Raw genomic sequence first — 23,764 nt, forward strand, 5'->3', positions numbered from 1 at the left:
TATAAAAAAAAAAGCGTACAAAATGTACTTAAACTTAATATTTCATTTTTTTTTTATATCACTGTTACCATCAGTACTGCTGTATTGTGAGACTCATAATTTATTTATTTAGTTCCAGCTATACTTGTTGAATTTTTCAAGTGTGTGTGTGACTAATATAAAAAGTGTGCTGTGTGTGAGGATGAATTTTTCTCGTTCCTTTGGCATTCTTGCTGGCCTCTGTTTTCTCTTTTCTCCTGAAGATAAAGTGAATTCACACACACGGCCCTCGGCTGCCATTTCTATTTGCCAGCCGGCTAATCAGATTTCCCATTGCCAGATTTTTGCCCTTAATGTAATCCGTCTTTTCTCTTTTTGTCCCTTGAGGAACCAGGACAGAACATTTTGTGTCCCCTGCTTTTCCCACTCTTGGTTTCAGATCTCTTCCCAGCTATTCTTGTCATTTTCCAGTACTTTCTGGTCAGGCCCTCTGAGCATTTCCTATCTCCTGCTCCTAATTTCCTGCTAGTCCTCTTTCCTATCTCAATATCTCTCCGTTTCTCGCTGCACTGTCAGGCCTAGTGTTCTGTGTAGTGATCAGTTGAGAGACCGGTCACACATGATGTTTTGTAAAAGACATGATGTGCTGCAAAAGATTGTCCAGACACCCACAACCCTTAAATTATGCTTTGGTGGGTGGTGCGACATAGTGACTAAAGCTCAGGATGTTCTCAGGACATGCTGTAGATGTAACAATCCTCAGTACCCAAAAGAAGATTTATAGAGTTTCCTTTCCATTAAACATGACATGTCATTATTCCACTTGCCTGCTGTAAACATGTCAACATTAAGTAACAAGTTCCTACTTCAAGCTGCTGTTTTGCTGTGATATGTCCCATATACTGGTACTAAAATACATTTATACCGTGCCTTATTAACCAAAGCAAACACAGAAGAGTGGCAGGCAATATAATATACTTAACCAGCCATGATATCAACAAATGACAGGATTTTGCTGATTACATCATTTTTGTTTTTGTTATTTAGCTGCCTTTTCTGTATCTGACCAATCACAGACTGGAATTTTCAGATCCGATTTAAGCACTGGACATGCAAACATGAGGCTGTGAAAGTGGACTAGTGAGTGGATGAGAGTATCTGTTCAGCACAATGACATTTAATGTCCCAAACAACCTCTGTAGTCACACACAAAAATGATTGGTTAAAAACAACCATTTCTAGGTTATTTTGCAACCCAGCGCTGGTTAAATATTGGACAGGAAACTTGCTTAATTATTTTGACCCAGCTGGTTGAGTTAAATGTTTGAACCAATATTCTGGGTTGTTTTATTTTACTCAGATATTATTTAAAAATTACTATATTACTCTCTTAAAATGGTTAGGAAATTACTACAGGCAACAGTAATAATTAAAAAGATGAACATTTATCAATAAGCAAGAACAACCATAGAGAAAAATATAAGACAAATTAAGTTTATTTGGAAGAATAAAGCAAGGTTTACAATATAACATTCTTTTAAACTCATTTAACAAGCATTTTAGAAAAAAAAAAAAAAACTTTTAAAAGTAACTTTCAGTCAAGTGTATTCAGCTGCTCTGTCATCTCTTTTCACTGAAATGCTGATTCTCATGCCGGTGTGTCGCCAAAATATGAGCCGATGATGGGCTGCTGTTCAGTGGGGGAACTGCCAACCTCGGACCACCGCCTCGTGTTTCACTCATAGCTGAAAGATGCCAGCGACTGACTCCATAACCTGCCCATAAACATAGAGTACTGAGATTAGAGAACACAATTTAACATCAAAATAAATTCAGTGCATACAATATATACATACACTGTACATACATACAGTATCATACAACAATTGGAAAGTGGAAAGATGAGTTTAAGCTGGGTTTCTGTGTTCGTTTTGTAATCGCATTACTGTACATCAAATATCAAACAACTTCTGATTGGCTGTGAAAAGTTTTGCTAGATCGGTCACATTGTGCCTAATTAGAACATGGTGTTACAATAATGCCCAATACAGTGCCCCTTGTGGCAGTGCTGAGAATTCAGTGTGTGCTTTCAGAATATATATTTTTCTATATTATTAATAATTGGAATACAGCTGAAGAACATTTAATTCCTGCAGAATGCCTGCACATGGCTGTGATGTGTGTTTTTTTTCTCATAGTATTGTCCACATGTGGTCAGGTCAGATCGGTCCTCTCTGCTCCTCGGGGAACCATCACACAATCAGATCACTCTTCTGCTACAGTACCTCAGCATCAATAGCTGACGTGGATTTTAGTGACTGCAAATTATTTCAGATGATTAACTGAATGAAATTCTCCTGGTTCTATGCTGAAATATTCCAGTACATGGTGCATTCAAGTGACGACATCAGTAGCTAGTCAAGTCAGCATTTTCATACAGGTTATAAATGCACTTCCTTATTCAAGCATTTTCTGATGCTTGTTCACTCAAGCCAGTTGAGATGCAGTGAATAGCTCAGCTGCTGGGCTGTTTTAGATGGGCTTTAACTGCCTCTTATCTGTAGTTACAGCCCAAGTGGATGAGGATTAACTGTTTAGCCATGAGGCTATTGCTTTAAATCATTTTCACAACACACGCACACACTCTCAGCCCATAAGCTATTTACTGTTGACAGCACTGTTAAGGGCTTTTTTGTTAAATACAATTGCCTTATCGATTGTAAACAATCTTGAATTTTGCATTAATCCCCAGTTCACCTCCATGAAACACGTGAAAACACACATGCATCATTGTTTATAGACCTGTCATTTTTTCCTCAAGTATCACTGTAATATCAGCTCTTATTTGTGTCTGTTACTGCTACATATATATATATATATATTTATTAATTTATTAAATTTATTTAAAATACAATTAATGACAAATTACATATATTTGGCTTTATAATAAGCTACTTTATTATAAGGAAGGGTGATTTGGATGAAATAGTGATTTTCATGCTAGTTCTGTTTCTGTGTCAGATTCAGATTCACCAATTCAGCAGATTGTGAGTTAAAGATGACCAAAACATGATGAGTACACAACAGATAGCAACAGTGAGTGAGCGGAGCGATACTGAAAGGTTACATCCCTCATTCATGACCCAGACATCATTATCAAGTCCCCCAATGCACACACGAAATATCCCTTTCTCCAGCGCACAAATCAGTGTAACTCTGAAAGGAAGTTTGACTGAAATGTCAGAGAAACATTTTCCCTCACCTTTAAATGTCACTTCCTGCTCTTTCCTGCAGACGTACTCGCAGAGACATTCAGCTGTAGATCTGAGTTTTTAGAAAGAGAGCTTTCGAACTGACTTGATTGTTGCCGTTTTAACTTTGTTCTGTTAAGGTAGGTGGTGTTATGATATGAATGTTTATGTGGGATAAGGCTTTGATATTGTGAAGGCTGTTCTTTTCCGATATGAAGACACTCTCTGTAATGAATGCAGGATTTCAGTCTAGGTGTCGCCAGCACATTTCGTCAGATGTCACAACAGTGTACGTCATCCTGTGATATCTAGGGATTGTTTTCAGTACAGGCGCCTCGGCTCGCTCACATTCAATTTCTACGATACCCTGGGATTTTTGTGTCTCTGTCTGAATGTTGGTTGAGAAGGTATCTCAAACTACTTATATGATCACTTTACATTTACACACAAACTTACTGGAGTTTTCCCAGTGAAAAAGATTTTCAGTATGTTGACTGTCACATTTTAAATGTTTTTGGATGCAATGGTTGTTAAACCTGTTAATGCCATATCAGAATGAATATATACATATTTTATGTATATACTGCATTTATTTGTTTAAAATATATAAATATAAACCTATAAATAAAATGCATAAAATTAAAAAAAAAATAAGCATAACTTATTCTTTAATGGCAAACTGAATTTTCAGTTCATCACTCATTCTAATATGCTGATTTGATGCTCAAGAAACATTTCTTATTATTTGGTAAAAAAAAAAAAGTAATATTTTTCCTAAGGATTCTTTGATGAATAGAAAGATTGAAGGTAAAAAAAAGATTTTATATATATTTTGTAACATTATAAATATACTTTAATTGATATATAATATCAAAATCTACAGTATATACAGTATATATCTTTGTTTCTCGGCTGTTTGTTTGACGTGTGGTTCTCAGTGTATGAGTGTTTTCCTCTAACCTCCGGGTTGCATTAGTTTCTTTTCCCTCCCAGAAACTCTGATCCAAATGGGTCAAGACCCAAATAAACTCTCCGGAGGCGCCACAAGACAATCTGTTGAATCAGCTGACTGTAAGCTCTCAGACCTGCTACTGGACAGAGGACCAAACGCTGAATCAATACACCGTATTAGTCCAACAAATCACCTAGAGCTGGTTATCAGTGTGATCAGTGCTGATGAGAGGTGATTGGCAGCCCTCAGTTTCTGAGTCCAGGATGCTTGTTTAGCACCACTACTGAAACCCAACGGTGTGACCCTGCTGAAAATATCCCATATGTGTGTTGAAATTCCTGAGGCAGAGCAAAGAACAGAAAGGGCAACGTAGCAGGCTTTTGTAAAGGTCTGTTTATGAATAATGAATCATAAAACAGCTCACATTAACTTCTGTGTTTTTTACACTGCTTTAAAGCCATGTTCTGAGCTATGTAAATGTTTCAGTGATGGGTTTATCTACTTTTTTTAGTGTTTTTATTTGTAGCAGTGGTGCTTTAACAGTGATTATTTTAGTGATGTTTTTTTTAGTCTGACTAGAATCGACCTCTTTTAAAGCAGAAGTATAGAGGCTTCTCAGGGAGTCTACAACCACTACAGATATCAAAGCAGAACTTTTATTACCAATCCACTGACTTCAACAGTAAATATCAAAAACTATTATGCTGATGATACACGGGGCAACTTTTCGAGCAATGCATCAGTCATTCTGTTGTAGGACTGTGATCTTATTTTGCTGAAATCCATCTAATGTGTGTCTGATGGACACATAAGCAGTCAACTACACATGGATCATTTTCTTTCTGTGATAACCAGAACTTTGAGTAAATGCTGCTACTGAGATTCTCAACATCTTTTCTGATCTTCTGAGAATAGATTTCCAGATCGTTCCTTCATTCTATCCTTGTGAGCTCTTCTAAAGCTGTAAGAACAAATTTAGGGTTTCCTGTATTTTACTGCAGAAAACGCTGCTTCTTTATAGCGTAATAAAACATAATTGTTTTGAAGTACTCCATAACAATGGTTCTCAGCCTGGGGGCTGCATGGATGACTTTTAAATATTGAAATGACAAAATTAACTAGTTTAAAATTACAATTCTTAAAATGTTAAAATGAAAGATGTATATTAATATTCTCAGTATTGCTTTTATTAATAAAAAAGATGTCACGTTACAGCAGAAATACTGAAAATATGGCCTCTGAATCTTGTGTTGGACATTGGGTCAAAAAGGTACACACACAATGTCATTCACCTTTGACCCTTCAACTTCCCATTGCCAATCCACCAAAGATTAGAGTAATTTCCGATCCTTCTGGTCAGAGGTCATCTGTGCTGGACCTCATGGATCATGAAGTGACCTCTTTCATGGGTTAACGGTTTTAGTAAGCCTGATCTTAACTGGATTAGACTGAACTTTTATACCTCTGTTCTTTCCCTGTAAATTAATTAATAACATGTTTCAAAATATGTTCCGAAAACCCTAGCAACCACATACTAATGCCCTGCCAACTAAGCAGAGCATACAATAGCCTCATGGTTGTTTCTAAAGGTTCTTTTGTTTTAAACAGAAGAAACAAACTCGTACAGAATTTAACTTTTTATTGTATTTTGATTCGCTAAAATTAGTCTGAGGTCAAAAAATAATTGTTGCACCCCCCGTTGAAGACCCCTACTAAAATGCAAAGTCTTCTGTTGTAATTGTGCGAAGCAATTCTAATTATCTTAGCTGGATTTAAGGCTGGATTTTTTTCTTCTTTCAGTGTCTCTTTCTGTGGTTCTGTCTTAAATAATTGATGTCATACTAGACTCAAGCGCATTAGTAATGCTGCACAACAACTATAGAACATATCTGTAGCTGTATACGTGTGTCCTGCTTGAAGATAAAGCAACTTGAGCTGGAAGGTGGAGAGTGTGCTGAAGTCGTCTTTTAACCAAGTGTTGCATAACCGAGATAAGTTGCTGAAAATCACACATTCACACAGTTAGTGTCGTCCACTGTGTGAACACAAGCATAGTATATTTCTCTTTAGTCCTCTCTTTTTCTGTTCCTTCTTTATCTCTTTCTCTGCACATCAGTCTGTATCAGTTGAAGCATCTGTCAGCTTGCGTACAGCTTCATATATTCACGTCCCCCGCAGACTGATTCTGCACTCGTCTCTGTTATTATTGGGAAAGTGCGGGACAGATTGGGCACAGGGGGTCGTTCTCATAAAGTCTTTCTAAATCACTGCTGTCTCTGTTTTGTCATGAGGGGAGAATCATTCTAAATCCTAAATCTTACGCATCTGATGGGTGTATGAGTGTGTGAGAGAGATAACGTCGGTCCTGTGTGAAAGTGTTTCCTACTGCAACAGGAATTTCAGACTCAAATAACCATTTTGCTCTATTATTTAAGAAATACTATCTGTAGTTATCATGCATGTATCTGAGTGCGTTTATATACATTTAATATTTGTGAATAATAAATAACTATTGTGTGAAACACTAGTTCAGATTTTATGTTCAGATTTTGCATTTGCTAACATTAGATTGTTTGTGGACCATCCAGCTCTCTAGATATTGTTATCTGCATCTGACATTAAAAAAAGAAAGAAAGGAACATCATTTGATAACCGGACTGGAGCATTTTCTGATATCTCTGTACTTCTTCCTCATTATATCACTAGCAGCCGTGTCTGAAATCTCTCCTCGGTGTAATCATTCAACACCCTGACTAAAGTGTGTTTCTATGAGAGAGACGGATAACACGCAGGATATAACCATGTTATATGTGCGCTGTACGCCTGAGGATGCTTCTCTCTCCTCTGCACTGCTGTAATGATGTTAGCGCCGTGTGTGGCTCTGTGGAGAAGCTCATTATATGAATGTATGGCTTGTGTTTTCAGGCTTGATATTGATTTATATGTGCTTTCACATGCTAATGGCTGTTTGCTCATGATCACAGATACTCATCTCTGTCTGTATCACTCTGTCTGCTGCTCTGTTCCAAATCTTAGACCGCATTTAAGGCACGCTCCTGGTGTGAAGGCATTTTGAAAAGGTTAGCAACAGTATCATGCTGCCTGCTAAGATAACTCATTATGAGCTAATTTTAAGGCGTTGGGGTAAAGCAATCCCAGAATGATTTTGCTACAGCCTAGGTGGAAAACTTTTTACATTTTATTCCAGTATCAATAAAAATGACTGTTTCTCCCTAATTGTGTGTGCTATGTACTGTATTATTGTGTGGGGTGCAAATAATTTTTCAGTTGGGAAAAAAGTTCGATTTCAGGTTGGTCGAAGTATTCTTAATTGATATAATCGTGTACTGAAATCATTATTTTGAGAATTTAACTATAGCGACACCTGCACATTCATGTTAAAGTAGATTTTCGCAAATAATCAATGTTTTGTTCGCAATTAGCTTGTTACCCAGCTCTACAAATATCATGTTGCTAAGCTAACAACTATAAGTTACATTTTTAGATCAGCTTTCTTAGAGTAATCCTTTTGCATCATGGTAAGTTAACATTTAATCTTTTAGAATTTTGCGATGACAACAACTATATTTAAGATCGAGTTATTAGCTTAGCAACATGCTAATTTGACGAATCAGAAATTTGAAGCAACGTGTGAAATTGAGTGTAGACACTCAACCTGGCAAAAAAACCATAGGATACACAGTAAGTGAAGCTCACATGATCTGCTGCTTGATAAAGTTTGCTTGTTTTTTTGTTTTTTTTTTGGTTAAGCATAAACTAGTTAAGTAAACGCTGCCCGACAGCTGCTTGTAAAAATTACATTTGTCATTTAAAAGTCCATGAAATCTAAACTTTTTAATTTTCTTTGTCAATGTAAAAGATAAAACAATTAGATTTAGATTCCAGGATGTGTACTTTAGTTGAGTAAACTGAAGTTACTGTATTTCCCTCCAGTAATTGAACCATTGTCAGTAGGGCTGTGCAAAAAATCGAATGTGATTTTCAGCATGAACACATCTTACGAAGGATTTCACTTGGTTTTGGAAAAGAGCCATTATTTCTTTGTCTCTCAGTGGCAGACTGTTCCTGTGCTTGTTCTTTGGTGTGAGACTGAATTATTAACTTCTGAAAAATCTATGAATTGTGCTTCCTGTCTCCATCATCTGGAAGTAGGTCACAGCACACACACACCTGTCACATCAGTGTCCACTGTTTCACACGCTTGAGTCACCCCACAGTCGAGGTCCACTCACACTCATGCACACATATGAAAACGTGTCATGTCAGAACCAGCACACCATCTGATAGATGCCCGACATGACAGGACATGAACCCCTGCTGTGTACGGTGACCTGTAGGCTACTGCAGGGTTCAGCTGATCCTAGATCAGCTGTAAGCATGCAGTATACGTACTGTAGTAGTAAACGTGCACACACTCATCTGCTCTGTCTTTGCATTCATACCTCCGTCCCTCAGGTAGGATGTTTGCCTCTGACTGCCTCTATGGTATTCAGAAAGGGAAACGGCTTCATCTCATAAAAAATCTTGAATCTGAAGGGTTATTGGATTTCCTCTGAGAGAAAGAGAATGTGAGAGAGTTTTCTCCTTTCATTCGTCCAGCCGGATGTATCAAAGAGCTGCAGTTAGACATGTGGTCTTCTACATGGGGGGTTGGTGCAGTAACTTAACCTGTTACATGTCACCCCGTCCCGTAAACAGGAAGCCTTCGTTGACTATACTATATTACAATCAAATCTAATCTAATCTTGACAAACTATATATCGTTGGAAAGGTCTAAGAATCCCAAATATATATTTTACCAATATTTTTTGTAAAAAATTATGTAGGAAAAGTAATAGATTAATTTATGACAAGAGTGCACCCTCAGAAATCTACTTCAGCTTTGACCTTTAAAAAAAAAGACTTCCTCGTTGCCTTTTTCTCTCTCACATTTTAGAAATCATCAGAAGTTATATATCACTTGAAAACATAAAATCTCAAAATTCATCCTTCAAAACCCATTTTAAAATCAGACATTGCATTACCATGTAAATGGTACATCAAAATCGTGTTACAAAATGTTTTCAGTCATGAATTATAAAAATTTAGGTTTGTATCATGCACATTCATGTCTATCTTCAAAAACGTGAGTGACAGTTAACAGGTTAAACTATTAATAATAAAAATTACTTATTTAAATAGTTTTTTCTTTTTTTTTTTAAGTTGTAAATTTTGGGACTGGTGTATGAAAAAGACTTGTTCCCTATTTCCCATATCACTATATGGCTTGCAAAACCTCAATAAAACTCAATATCTCGATTGAACTTTATAATTGCAAGGTGATGAAATGTGCGTCAATTACCTGTTACATGTTTTTTTATGAACATTACCTAAAGCTATTTTATGCTTTATGTGAATTGATTTTTGACTCTAAATGTATAAATTTTGCTAGTTTAACTCAAACTGAAATATCTTCTTAAATATATTTAATTGTCATCATGAAAGATATTATTTCTTTTTTTTTTTTCTATTTGAAAATTTATAACTTGTTTTCTTCTTAATTCTTATTTTTATTGTATTCTTTCTTGTGATTTTGTGCTGAAGGATCACCCAGATATTTCTTTGTGATATTCACCCAGAATTCCCTTATGGGATGTGGAATATTAGGGTTCTTAATCATTGTTGTGGAATATCAGACGATACAATATCATCCACGTGACGCTCAAACGAGATAAAACTGGGGCAACCTGCCGAGTTCAGCGAAAACACACAGACACACACAGATGCTAGAGTGACAGTTCAAAGAGAGCTTGTGAAGACTGCTTTTGTGTGTGAAGTCACTAGACGAGGAGTGTGTATTTTGTGTTGTTTTTGTTATTAAGGTTATTGTTAGTCTGTAAAATGATTGCTGCGTATCTGATGATGCTTGCATCAGAGCAGTTATTAAATTTCAGTTTTCCTCTTGTAGTACATCAGAGTATGGCGGCTCTGAATATTGATTCAGAGTTAAAGTGCTTATAGACAGTCACTGTGGCAACCCGGCATAATCTACAGATCTGTAAAGGTGCTCTTATACGTTTCCTGCCACTCAGGTGCTGCACGCACACATGCACGCACACACACACACACACACACATTCAGAAAGAGGCAGTTTATTATAACTGTGGAGCTGCTTTTGTTCTTAAAACCATCATTAGGGTGGGATGGGATCTGCTCTCCGCACATGAAAGCAGGGTCTGTGTTAATGCACTCAAAGCCCCCCTCGCTCCCTCAGGACGCACCCACACCCACCCAGCCTTCAGCCCCTCACATGAAAGGCCGGATCCCCAATCCTGTTCTCTGTCCTTAATTCCTCTTCCCCATCTCCATCTATTCTTTGTGATTCACAGACACAGTTTTTAATGTTTGTGCGTTAACAGATCTTAAAATGATACATTCTGCCATGGTGCTATGATGGTAATACCATAGTATCTGGATGTGCGCCACAGCAGTGAATAACCACTGCGTTCATTTATGGTTTTCACACTGTATTCTAGGCATTATCTCCATTGAAGTGTCCAAAAATATCCAAAATGGTAATAATGTGGTATTTTTGTGATTTGTATGTCCAAACACACACACACACACACCTCAACTCTTTACCAGCCCCACCAACCCTCCCATTCCCATCTTTCCACATCACCACCATTACACACATCAGTGTGGTTCTGCTTGTCATGTTTTCAGCTCTTTGTTCAGTTGTATTCCAGTGGCATAAGGGTAGCACCCATCCAAAATATTCACATCATCCCACAAAAATTATAGCATAAAATTTAATAAAACATGGATAAACACCTACATTTTAGGTTAATGTTTATATGAAGGAATAGTTACAGTGTTTAAATATTTAAGTGCTTAAAAATTATGAAGACATATAAATGACAGTGTGTAATTGACCATGAGACCACTTGAAACGGAGTAAAATCCATATAATTTCTAGGCCCCACTTTCACTAAAACTGGAACTCTTATTGTAAACAGACTTTATTATCTCATAAACTTGAGTTCTGAATGTTTGAAGTGGATTAGACAAGCGTATGGTTACCGGGCCGCCCTTTTCTTATGTTTATATATGTGTGTGGCTCTGGTCAAAATGCCTCATGCAGATGTAGTCATTACATCCTTGAATAACTAGTGAGACAAGGTTATGATTGTGCCTTGAGTGTGAATCCATTCGTTGTCACTTCTTTAATAGTCGTTTAGGTCATGATGAGATGCTAACGTTGTGAGCTTTGCTTCATCCACTGCTAAACTTCACCTGCAGATATCTAAAGGCCCTCAGGGAGAAACCCTCATTTGTGCATCCATTCATAAACTCTCCAAAACACTTGTCCTGTACAGGGCTGTGGGAAGCCGGTCAACTTCAAAACCACAGAGCAGAATGTAGCCTCCAACATGAGAAGAAAGAAAAACTGTGGGATGAAAACCGTTCCCCTCCCTCGTGCATTGTTGTTGTAAGCCGCCAGTGTCTGTCTGACAGAGAAGAAAGAGAAAAGCAAGAGAATAGAGTGTCTACCCTGATCTAAACTCCCTCTTTCAGCCTTTAGCTTCACCTGTTTAATGAGCATCACTGTCACTCATTTCTGAAGAGATGAAAGAGTCTTCTAAAGCACCTAACATATGCTAAAGTCGACTCGATTTATTTATATTTCCATTTTGCTCTACTTTCATAGAGAAGCACAAGGGCATCAAGCACCTATTTTATTTATTTATTATTTTTTTTAAGTGTGCACCAGTAGCAGTCCTGACTCAGTTGAGATAAGACAATATGACATGGTGAAGAAAAAAAAATAGTTCGTGGTTCTAAGAATACATGATGTGTTTTTGTTCAGTGAGCAAGAGCATCCTGTTCATGTGTATATCTATGTTTGTGTTGCAGCTAACCAATCAGAGCACATTTTGTATTTTGGAAAGAGGGGTTTCATTGAAACAGGAACTAAACAGGGTGTTTGAGACAGACTGGGAGGAGAGATGCCGCAATAATAGAAAACGTGCAAAAAAAATTGTTTTTAGAACAATCAAGCATGAAAACCTATTCTAATACACCTGAGAACCAAATCAAGACTTTGTAAAAGAGCATAAAAGGACACCTTTAAGATAAAAATAATGCTTTTGTAAGCTCTGAAGGGGCACGATGCTTCTGGAGAAAAGATGTACTATGGTGGAAACAAGAGTTTTACTGTTAAAACATCCCATAACACGTGTTTAAAGCACATTTAAACCTGGCTCTCACATTCTAAAGCGTCTCGCCTTTTTTCCCCAAACATTCTGTCCTCAGAACGATGACGCATAGCCTGAATGAGTCTGCTTCATTTCATCTCTATTTTAAAAATAACCAGTCGCAGTGTTCTTACATGCCCTCTTACCACAACCCTCTGGAGGCAGAGAGAAAGAAAGGTAGAGCGCTCTAACTGCCGAGAACACCCAACACATCTTAATCACTAATTATATCGCAGCCGTTTCAATCCCTGTGTCTCCTTTTGGCCCATTAAGTCTTCTTCCAAGCAGCCCTGGGGCCAAAGCCATGCCCTCAGATTGAAGGCTGTTTAATATGCTGTGCACTGGTCTTTATCTAAAGAAAGGAACACATAAAAATTCTAATGAGTTTTCTAAGAGTTACTTTATTAACAGAACCTTGGCCTAATAGTGCATACTTTGAGCTGTGGCGCTTATTTGGTTTAAATTCAAGTTTAAATCTGGCATCCTTGTCGTTTTTGGTTACTACAGTGCTCTCAGTAAGAAGCAGCAAAATGCCAAATCTAAAAAGCTTGCAGTCTTCCCTATCCAAGGAAGTGCCACTGTGTGTCAATGTTCACTGTTGACTATCTGCCTTTAATTCAATTTATCAGTCTTGTGTCAGACTGAAATAGAACTACAATCTGAAGCTTAGCATTCAAACGTTTTTGTATGCACACATCAGTAACGTTATCATATATTCAGGCAATAACTCATTCTTCCATAAGGTCCTGCAGAAGTGAGAAAAAAAATTGTTTATTACTTTTGAAATATGGATATTTATCGTAAAAAAACAATGCATGGATGTTAAACTGGAATTTTTTCCTGTATGTGATTTGGAAAGACCGAACACGGTGTTGCGATATTTCCAAGTCAGTTGGAATCTGTACACTACCTGCGCTGATTTGAATCTATGAAAGTCCGTCTAATGAGTTTAAACAAGTGCTGCACAGAGCTGAGAGTACTGTACTGTTTTTGGTAGCTGAAAGCATAATCAATTTTAGCCTAAATATTTAATAAACTAGCACACCAGAGGCAGGGGCTACATGGAACTTTGTGACGTGCCCCAGGGTTTTGTGGATGCTGATTCTGTGGAGGCCTGGAAGCATACCGTGTTCAGATGAATCCTGGGTAACTGGATGTGCCTAGCTGCATGGTTCAGCACTAGTATGGCATTATTTTTAGTAAACCTGTTTGATGTTCCCATAAAACCAGCCACAGCTCCTGCAGCACCTGTGAGGTTTTCACAAAGAGCTAGTAATTTAGTGATTTTCTGGTCTTATGCAGTATAAATTAGATTTGGGTGGCGTAAAGGTGGTGAAAGTACAAATGGAAAGAGAGACAAGGAAGCAGAGCAAATTACCCGGTAGAAACCATTGCATGTAGCTCTAGAGACTAGAAGATGTAGAACAATCCTACTCCTGCTTACATAACCAACATATAAACACCAAAACCCAGAAGACACAGCCGCCTCAGGCTCCCGGTGACACACACTGCAGAGATTACAGAAGCAGAGAATGTGCTCTGTAACAGTAGTGTCAGATGATGAAATGTGTTTGTGTTCACTGACGCACAAACTTTAAGGGTATTTTTGTCTCTAACTTTGCGTTTGCATGGTGCTTCAGGTCAGGGCCCAGATGACAGTCACTTACTGAGGTTTGTGGGCTAATGTGAAGAAAATGTGTCTTGGTCAAATTTCAACCCAAAATCAAAACAAGTTAAGTGAATTAAGCTTTTTTTTTGGGACCAGTATTTTTAATTATAATTAACATTCATTTTATGACAATTAAGTAGGTTTTACATTTTTAAAATGTTATTAAAACAGCCATTACTCAGGTCTTCTTTAGTGTCACATGATCCTTCAGAAATCATTCTGATAATGCCGATTTGCTGCTCAAGAAACATTTCGTTTTATTAACAATGTTGAAAAAAGTTGTGCTGCTTAATATTTCAGTATTAATCCACTTTTATTTTAAATAGAAATCTTTTGGGTCTTTCACATTTTGAATAATTGACTGCATCCTTGATGAAAATATTACATACCTAAATTCTATTGTATATTATAGACCGTTTCATCGGGCGCACGCGCCTGGACCTAAGTTAACTTCCGGTCTGTGTTGTGTATATCGGTCTGGCTGCGGTGACATCTACAAACGCAGTTAAAGGCAAGGTGATGAGTAGACTGAAGTTGGGCTCAGGTGGCTGTGCTGCGGGATGTGTTTCCCATACATTTATTTATTTTTGGAGACTCACCACAATTTTAAAACTGATCGATTTTCAAAAAGGCTTCGTTAAATAAACATGAGTAACGTTACGTAATGTACTGCACGTTTAATAATAATAATTCCTTACATTTGTTTAAATATCAAAACGAAGTACGGGTGTTTTTATATCGCTGTATTTCTGAAGGAAGATTTGCATGTTATATGCCTGATAAAGCAGCGTGTGAGCGTACCAGCTCTGCTTTGTTTACAGCTGTTACTGGGGAAACCTCTATTTCTCGCACTTTATGTCTATGCTTTAAAACATCTCCTGCTGGCAAAGAATGAATTAGCATTTTCATTAAGTCCGCCTGATCCACACAAAAAACACATTTTGTTTGTTATCAAAAAATATCTACTCTAGAGGGACTTGGCTGTTGTTATTGATTCTATTTGGAGTCTACCGGAAGTTAAGTTAGGTCCACAAAAGCGCTCACGCACATTAACGTTTGTTTATGTTGATGCCGTTGAAACCGTCTATACGTACGGTTTTACACTTTGAACACTTTACATATAATGTGCATTGCATAATTCTGATCTGACTGTGGGAATGTAATTTGTTTTAAAAAGTCACAATGAAAATCTTTCTTTCTTTATGCAAAACATAATTCCTTTGAATAATATTCTTTTGGAGGTGAAATGTTCTTGACACGTTTTGTGAGATGATGGTGGCCTTATGCCACTCGACACACAAAGAATGTCCTTCCCTCCGTCTCGCATCTTTAAAACTGCTCGGTGATCGAATCAGCTCACCCACACCCTCCCTCCCTCCCTCCCTCCCTCTCTCCTTTTCTCCTCCCACTCTTTCTTGCTCTCACTCTCTGTGTTTTCTGGAGCTCAGATGTTGAGAAGAGCACAGCAGAGAGCAGCAGGAGAGAGATGCAGGCAGGGGAGAGAGTTACTTTAAGGATCTATAGTTCAATTATTAAGCCTGAGAAAAGACAAAACCATGGCAACATTTACTTTTTATGAATGAACCTTTAAGTGCTCGGGATTCGTTTGTCTGCTGATTTTTAGTCTCAGAGCACTTAACACAAGAACTGGAGAATTTTGTCTTGTGAACTCCAAGTAAAGAAACAAGAAAAAGATTTCTTCGTTTTCTGGAAAGAGTTTGGTTTTTCGGTTGGGAATCGTACTACTGGCGTTCCGGGGGTCAGTGCCCCCCTCTCTTTCCCAGTGCGCGGCTGCGAGAGGAACACAGTCAGGATGACAGAGATCGTGGTGACGGACTGTAATCTGAACTCGGTGTGTGAACGCGTGGAGCAGCACTGCTGCGTGGATGATCCTTCAGCCATCAGAAGACACACCAACACTGGTGCCAAACTGTGGGGCCGCGTGCGCAGTAAACTGCTCCGACAAAAGGTCACTCACTCTTTCATTCTCTCTCCATCTGTTACATCCTCTCTCTGCTCTGGTTTTCTGCCTGTTTCCCGGTCTTTAACTGACTGAAAGTCACTGAATGAATCTGCTCTTTATCATGCTGCTTGTTTATGGAAATAAAAAAAACTGAATGTTGATCCTATAAAATAATTTTATGGATTTATTAGAAAAATTGTTTTTTTTTTTTTAGCAGATCAATTCCCTCTCTCTTGTACCCGCTTTTTTTTCTTCACCTGTATAGGTTTCATTCTTTAGAAGATTATGTTAAAATGTTGAACATGGAGATGTTTAAATATATGTTGGTGAGTATGTTGTAGTAGAAGTATGCCTTTCCTCCTTCCTTTGCTTTTATACATTGGTGGTTTGTTCACTCTTGGTTTGTGAATGAGTGTGTTCAGTGTAGTTGGACTTTAGGTGTTAGTTGTGTGTGTGCAGTCTGGCTGCAGTTAGAGGTTAATTATCACTTTAACCTGCTGTCCTCCGAGCCCCTGGCAAGTATCACCCACCCACTGATGGAGGTCAATCAATCACACCTTTACTCTCACACACACCACTGAATAATCTTCCTTATTCATAATTACAAATCATGCATTTTCAGAGGCTCTTAAAGGATCGAGGTAGATCCAGAGCACAGTTTCTTAATGAACCTATGCATCTTTATTCAATAAGGCAGAATCAAAATCCAGTATTTTTCAGACCGATAGAGGTTTCGATGGAGGAACTGCAGATTTGTGTGATAGACATCCCAATTGAAAATAAAATAAATTAAGGATAGTTTTTTTTTAAGTGGGTACTTCAATAACTATATAATAACAATAAAAAGTTTGAAGCCAGTAAGTTTTTTTGTTGTTGTTGTTTTTGAAAGAAGTCTGTAATTATCAACAAAGGTCGCATTTATTTGACCAAAAATACAGTTTAAAATGTACAATTGTGAAATTATTGCAGTTAACATTTCTATTTTAATATCTTTTAAAAATGTCATTTATTCCTGTGATTGAAAGCTGAATTATCAGTATTCGTCACTCTAGTCTTCAGTGTCACATGATCCATTTTCTATTGTTGTCAATGTTGCTGAAAATGTTTTTGATTCTTTGAATAGAAGACTGTCCGATATTCTAAGACAATTTTCTTTACTCTCACTTTTGATTAGTACATCTTTGCTGAATGAAAGTATTAATTGCTTTAAATTTCGTACTGACATTACATTTTTGAAATGGCAAGAAAGGTTGGGGACCCCTGTTTTTAGAGAGAAGGATTGCACGTCATTGTGTCATTTCTAGTATGACTAGCGTTGATGGAATCGCTCTGGTGTCTGTCACATGATCTAATTGATTCCGGCTCAGTGTTCACTGTTGCTGAATGATTGTTCTGCTGTGATGAGATCAGTGCCTTCACACTCTGCATGTAACTGTGCGAGTAGGTGTGCAGCTGCATGTGTGTGTTTGCGTTCGTCTCTCCACGTGGGGTATATACCCTGCCAGCACTTTGAGCAGAAATTTATGTGCATAGTCTTTCTGGCTATAAGAACAAAGCATTTTACCTCTGTTGTATTTCTGTACGTGTGCTCTGCTCATTCAGGTCAGTGTTTTTCCTGTTCCACTGACCCAGAGCTGACCGTATACACTCGGCTGCAGCTGTATCAAACATCACTGTGACTCTAGGTTAATAGCTTTTGTTATTAATACACAACAAAGGAAGACCCGTATCTTTCCATGTGCTGAGCACATGCTCTTTTGAAGTTCTCTGTCCCTTGCTTTGTCTTTCTCAGACTTCCTCTCCCTCTGTTCTTTCTCAAACATCATTCCGATGGTACCAGATATATAGTAGCATGTTCCTTTATAGGAGGAATTCTGCCTGTAAATCATGTACATTTACTGTCTTTGTCTTCCCACAGGTATTGACACATAAAGGCTGTTGTAGGTAGACACAGACAGTTACTCATAGATGCTCAAATTCAGACACAGGTGAAGAAGCTACACAGATAATTGCCACTTACTGCCAATTACACTTATAAACTAACCTCATTTTGCAGTCATTTGCACTTTAAAATGCTTTGAAACACACTTGTGAGCTCTCTCACAGATGGCCAGTCTCATTGACTGAATATTGAATGAGTCTTTGTGGCCAAGAGAGTGTGTGGTTATCTGTATGAGTGTGTTCCTTTGGTTTGGTCGTGAATGATCCCAGTGTTGTCTCATGACCTGCTTATGTCTGACCTCCACAAATGCGTTTTCATTTGATAAACGTAAATCTCAACAGAACACCCCCCTCCCCATACCCTTATATTGTGCAATATTTGAGGGGGCACCCATTTGAAGTGGTGTCCAAACCCCCCAAAGTGCACATTATCAAGTGTACACATTTATTCCTAAAATTCACTGCAATACCGAGTGTGCAACCAATGTGAGTGACCAATGTCACTGTGAGCATTGCATCATATGAATTCCTGCATCTCGCTGGAAGATGCCAACCAGTCACTAGCTAATTTAGAAAGATTTAGATAATTGATAGATTGACTGAGAATTAATTTTGGTAGAATTGTACACAATTTTGATGCGGTGTGACTGACTTTAAGAAGGCAGCCCACACTAGTGTTCACTATAGTGCCCCTTGTGTCAATGCTGAAACTGTCCGTCCCTTCAAAGGAATTGAAGAACAGAAGGAGGGAGGGTCTGTGTGAAAGAGATGTATTATGCACAAGAAGAAGAATACGTCCCCAGAGATGAACCCATCCTCTGCTGTAACTATCTTCTCTTCAGCGTATGGTGCTCCAGGTTATAACATGCTAATGAGTGAACCACTGATGAACCCTGCTCCTCCTAAAAGGCCTTTAAATGCCAGCTATATGGTAATGGATGCTTTTATCACCTACATAAATCTTCTGTTGCCAGTGTGAGGGCACCAGACCTCTATGAGGGGCCGCTGAACCCCCACAAGGCCTTGCGTTTTGGGCTAATGAAGTGGAGGAGGGTGATGGCGAGGTCCGTTACTGGACACGACAGATGTTGACCTGCTTGGATTTCCTTTTTATACAAATAAGTGCTGCGGTAGTCCCATGGTACCTTGATGTGAGCAATATAATATTTGATAGTTCTGGCACTGAATGTTTCAGTAACACTTTATTTACGGTGTCCAGTGTACGCCATTGTGTCATGTTGGAAATGCATGGTTGTGGTATTGGAATATTTTGCGGTCTGATTCAGTAGTTCTTCCACGTTTTTTAATTGTGTTATTCATGGTTCTCTCTTAGCAGATGTTTCTTGATTTATGGCAATGTCCTCTTTTAGGTTAACTGGCTTGCGTTTATTAGAAACAGAGGCATTAACATCTAACAGTCCCTGCTTTAATGACAGTCTGTTAAAAATATATCTTATGCTCCATAACTTTCAGGGTATTTACGATAATACGATATTTACGAGTTGTGTCTCCTGGGGCTGTTGTTTTGAGTTTATGTAGTTACTTTTAGTTCTATTTTTAGCAGTCACACACACAGAAAAATGTTGCTCATGTTTTTAGACACATTAGCATTACTTTGCTTTATAATGATGCTGTTGTTCTTTTGAAGAAGCTTTCCTTATGAAAACATGCAGTACTGTAGTAACAGTAGAGACTTTTATATTACCGTAAATGTTACTCATGTACTGTATACAGTATGATAATCATTTAGCATCATGGTATATATCAGTTCTATGATATTAACATCTGATATTGTCACTGTACAATGATATCAACAGTACTTCTGTCATACAAGTGTTGTTTAAATACCTTATATTGAGGGTCTTATATATGTTGTACAAAAATATGTGTGATGTGAGCATGACATTGATGGCCAGGTCTATGAGTCAGCAGGTTGTTGGCATTTCCTGTGTGATTAAGTAAGGTTTACTGGAACAGGCTCGGTCCAGTCCGGCAGGCCGAGCTGAGCCGGTGACATCAGAAGACTAAAGCAAACATCAGTCTGACCTTCACACCAACCTCTGAATACCACAGTAATTACGGCTTTTTCCCACACCACACACTGAGCAAACACACATTCTCCTGCAAATGCCAAGACGTCTCCAGACTGAGCTGTAACTACTGGCCACATGCTACGGAGAGATGTGTGAAGGGTAACGCTGGGTGTCTGGCTGTAGCGTGTCAGATAGTCTAGATAAATAGGTTGGTCAGGATGTTATGAAACCAAGCATGATATTTCACTGAAAGCTTGTTTTTAACAAAGCTGTTGTGTGTTTATTTTAGTGCTTTAGCCTGCATTGCTCCATGTGTGTTCTTACAGTATAAACCAACGCAACATAAATACAAACTGTGTTTTTGCTGTATTTGTGCATGTTTGCTCACACCATTATTCACGTTACATCTTCAGAGATGCGTTAGGCTTTATTATGTAATACTGAGGTTCTTTATGTAAGGAGGACGAGCACAGAGCCACACCTGTCACATAAATCGCCTCCATTCATTCACACATCTGACATTACACTGGAGCTGGATGTTACACTGTGTCAAAGAGGAGCTTGACTGTTTCGGTTTTTCAAGGAAGCAATCTCTGAAAGATAGAATTGATTTAGAGATTGGATTTGGTTCTTCAATGTCTGAATTCTGCCTACCAATGCTGACAGATATTAAAATACTCTTGGCATATAGTTTTCTGCACTGTTGCAGAATCTACAGTGCTGTGACAAAGAAATTATGCATTTGCGGACTGACACGTTTGACATCTGTTAATGCACAGATACCATTTTACATCAACAAACTGTACTCTGTAATATTTCTGTTTAATCTGAAAGCATAAATTTAGGCTATCCCATGCTGTTTTCAAAGCACAATGCAAAACTGTGACAATCATTCACTGAAGCTCTTTAATTAGCAGCAGTGCTAAATCCAGAAGCGCGTATACTTAATTACTTAAAAATGTGTGTGTATGTATATGTATATACATGCATGCACACACACACACACACACATGATCAGAGGAGTAGTGGGGTTTTAAAGTCATCTTAACATTGACTCGTGTGCTGCATGCGTCTGCTGTATGTGTAACATGTCCTGATATCATGTTCTTCCTCCCTTTGTTCTCTGTGAGGATCCTCTGAGCAGAGTGTCTCTGACTCTAGAGAGAGAGCAGAGAGAGGCCGGCCAGAGAACACTGTGTTCCTGCTCCGTACAGCAGCAGGCTGGCACAACAGAGACTGGGTGGGAGGTGGAGGGACACGCTGAATGAGAGGAGAGGAAAGAAGAGAACAGAATGGAGATCTGGATCTCCAACGTTCAGTGCAGGATCTGCTCTATATTAACTAGGATTTCCATTTGTGTAGAAATATTTATTTTTACCGTGATAATACCAGGTTTTATTTCAATATGTAGCATGGGAATACTATAATTTTTTGAGCATGTGTTGTAGTAATACCACTTTTTTTCATGATACCACATGGTTTCCAGGCATCTTTTGTTTGGTAATACCTTGTTTCTAGAATTCTAATACCATGCAACAATCATGATAATATAATGGTTTTGTCAATATGTGATATGGTAACATGTTTGCTATAGTAAATGTTACCCTTCTCCAAGTCTATTCCTGTGATTAATCCCGTTTTCTAGATGATTTTTCATATGAATGTTATAATAGGGATTGTTTGAGGTCGTCATGGACCTGAGCACCTCAGAACTCATTTTCTCCTTTTATAAGCAGGAAAGCAAACACAAACCTCATTCTCAGGTCTGCACGGATGCTCTTAATTCAAAGCATTTCAATGAGCTCCAATCTTTGTTGTGGTTGTACAGTCCCTGAGCGGTTAAATGAGGACATTGAACATACAGTACTAGTGACTGCTGTATAATCCACTAGGACTTGTACTAGGAGTTACTGCACTTGTGCAGATGAGGTGACTCCAAGGCAAGTGAGTCTCTGTGAGGGTAAGCCGTGAAGCTGTATTAAAGGATTTTCTTGACATATCATGGACCTGTTTGACTCGATACATTTTTAATAAAGTACTGTAAGAAGCACCAGAAGGTTAGAGAACGGCTCAAGGAAGGGCATGTGTATTTGGGATCTGTGCAGCTACATTCATATTGCAGAAGAATACAGCTGTCAGAGTTTGGAGTGATAAATACTGTTATTTTCATTAATAGTTCATAAAGAGAATGACTGCTGCGATGATTTGACATGCATATGACTTCAGAGTTATCCGTGAGTCAACGAGTTGTCCAGATCTTTTAGGTTATTCAAAAATAGATTTATGATCATTTGAATGAATATCTCCTATAATTAAAAAACCCTTATTAAATAGTTTGACATAATTGTGATTTGATGTATTATTTCTAAGAAAATTCTTAGCACAAATTAAAAAAGAAAAAGAAAATGTAATGAAAATGTAATGTCTGCTAAATCGAAGTACACCGTAAAGAAAACACCAGACTCCCTGCTTCCTAAAAATATCCATTTATTACCCTTTTCACTTGATTGGTGTAAACATGTCATATTGGTTTAGCAGTGGGATAATAAAGGCTTCAGCATTCCATCAATATCTGATAAGAATCTCATTCTAGTCCTAATGTGTGTACAAACAGCATCAGTAATGATGATTGCCCACTGATTGTATTGAGAGAATAGATTTGAGTGATACAAGCTAATGCAGTTTTATGTGCTTGACATACCTTCCCAGACATTCTTACCAAAAGCTATTCAACCTACTCATGTTTTCCTGTAAATGTTCATTTTATGGCAGTTTTGTCAGCATGTGTGCTGTTCGTGTTCCCTCATTCGACTGCCAACGTCATGTTGTTTGTGAAGTTTAACTAAATACACATGCACAGGAATTGTTTTAGATTGAGACCTAGTTTAGACCAGAACAGCATATTTAGTGGATTTCTAACAGTGATCTGGTTCAGACCATGTCGGGGTGTTTATTATGGTGTACCTTTGAGTTTGATCGACAGATTAGTTTAAGAGTGTGTGTGGGTGGGGGGCTCCCCCTTGATAGCCCTTCCCATCATCCATCTTGTCTGTGGCATGTAGCATGGGAAACAGTTGTGTACGTGAGGGCGATTGTAACTAAGTCTGTCCTCCTCAGAGAGTTAATGTGTTAATGGAAACAGCACAGGTTTCGTCTAGAGTGGTTTTCCTTATATGTTCATATACTGTAGAACAGTAGCCCGAAAACACCTAAATATCATAGTGAGTTCTTATGAATTATAGATGCTACCAAACACTCAATGGTATATATGTCAGAAATGGCCTGATCTCTGAATATAACAGTTCTCTGTCACTGTCACACATCCAGTTTATTGAAGTAGTGATTCTCGCTTTATTGTTTGTTGTGTTTCTAGTGCTGTGTTTGAGTGAAGACAGTGTTCATTATAGAGCTTCATTCAGCTTGGATTCATCCGTGCTGGACTTCAGTACAGTTAACTTTCACTTTTACAGTCTAGATATGCAATAGCAAGGGAAGAAATCTACTGTGACTTTCTCATGGTTTTTTTATAGAAAGGACAGCCTGGGAATTTTTAGATATAATAGTAAAATGATTTTGAGTCTTATTTCCCCGCCCAAAAAATAAATAAAGTGGGGGGTGGAGGGATATATAAAAATAAGCTGCTGCTGTAGGTTTAAAATGTTCACATAAATAGTTTGCAAGTAGAAACAGACATACTATATAGCACATCTAAACTGCT

The 23,764-nt window shown here is 38.1% G+C and overlaps 1 protein-coding gene across 4 annotated transcripts in view; it reads left to right on the forward strand.

Moving 5' to 3' along the window:
• The window catches only part of LOC113081311 (active breakpoint cluster region-related protein-like), a 138,077-nt gene that overhangs the window by 107,369 nt on the left and 6,944 nt on the right, over positions 1-23,764 (forward strand). Inside the window, exon 1 of one of the 4 annotated variants that reach the window (XM_026253415.1) lies at positions 15,553-16,078. The exons of the other annotated variants lie outside the window; for them this stretch is intronic. Within the exon in view, the coding sequence (XP_026109200.1) occupies positions 15,923-16,078 (156 nt within the window). The 5' untranslated portion in view covers positions 15,553-15,922. Of the gene's footprint in view, positions 1-15,552; positions 16,079-23,764 lie in introns of those variants that run through there. 4 annotated transcript variants of the gene reach the window in all.

This window comes from Carassius auratus, chromosome 5 (genome assembly GCF_003368295.1).
Source record: "Carassius auratus strain Wakin chromosome 5, ASM336829v1, whole genome shotgun sequence".
Lineage (NCBI taxonomy): Eukaryota > Metazoa > Chordata > Actinopteri > Cypriniformes > Cyprinidae > Carassius > Carassius auratus.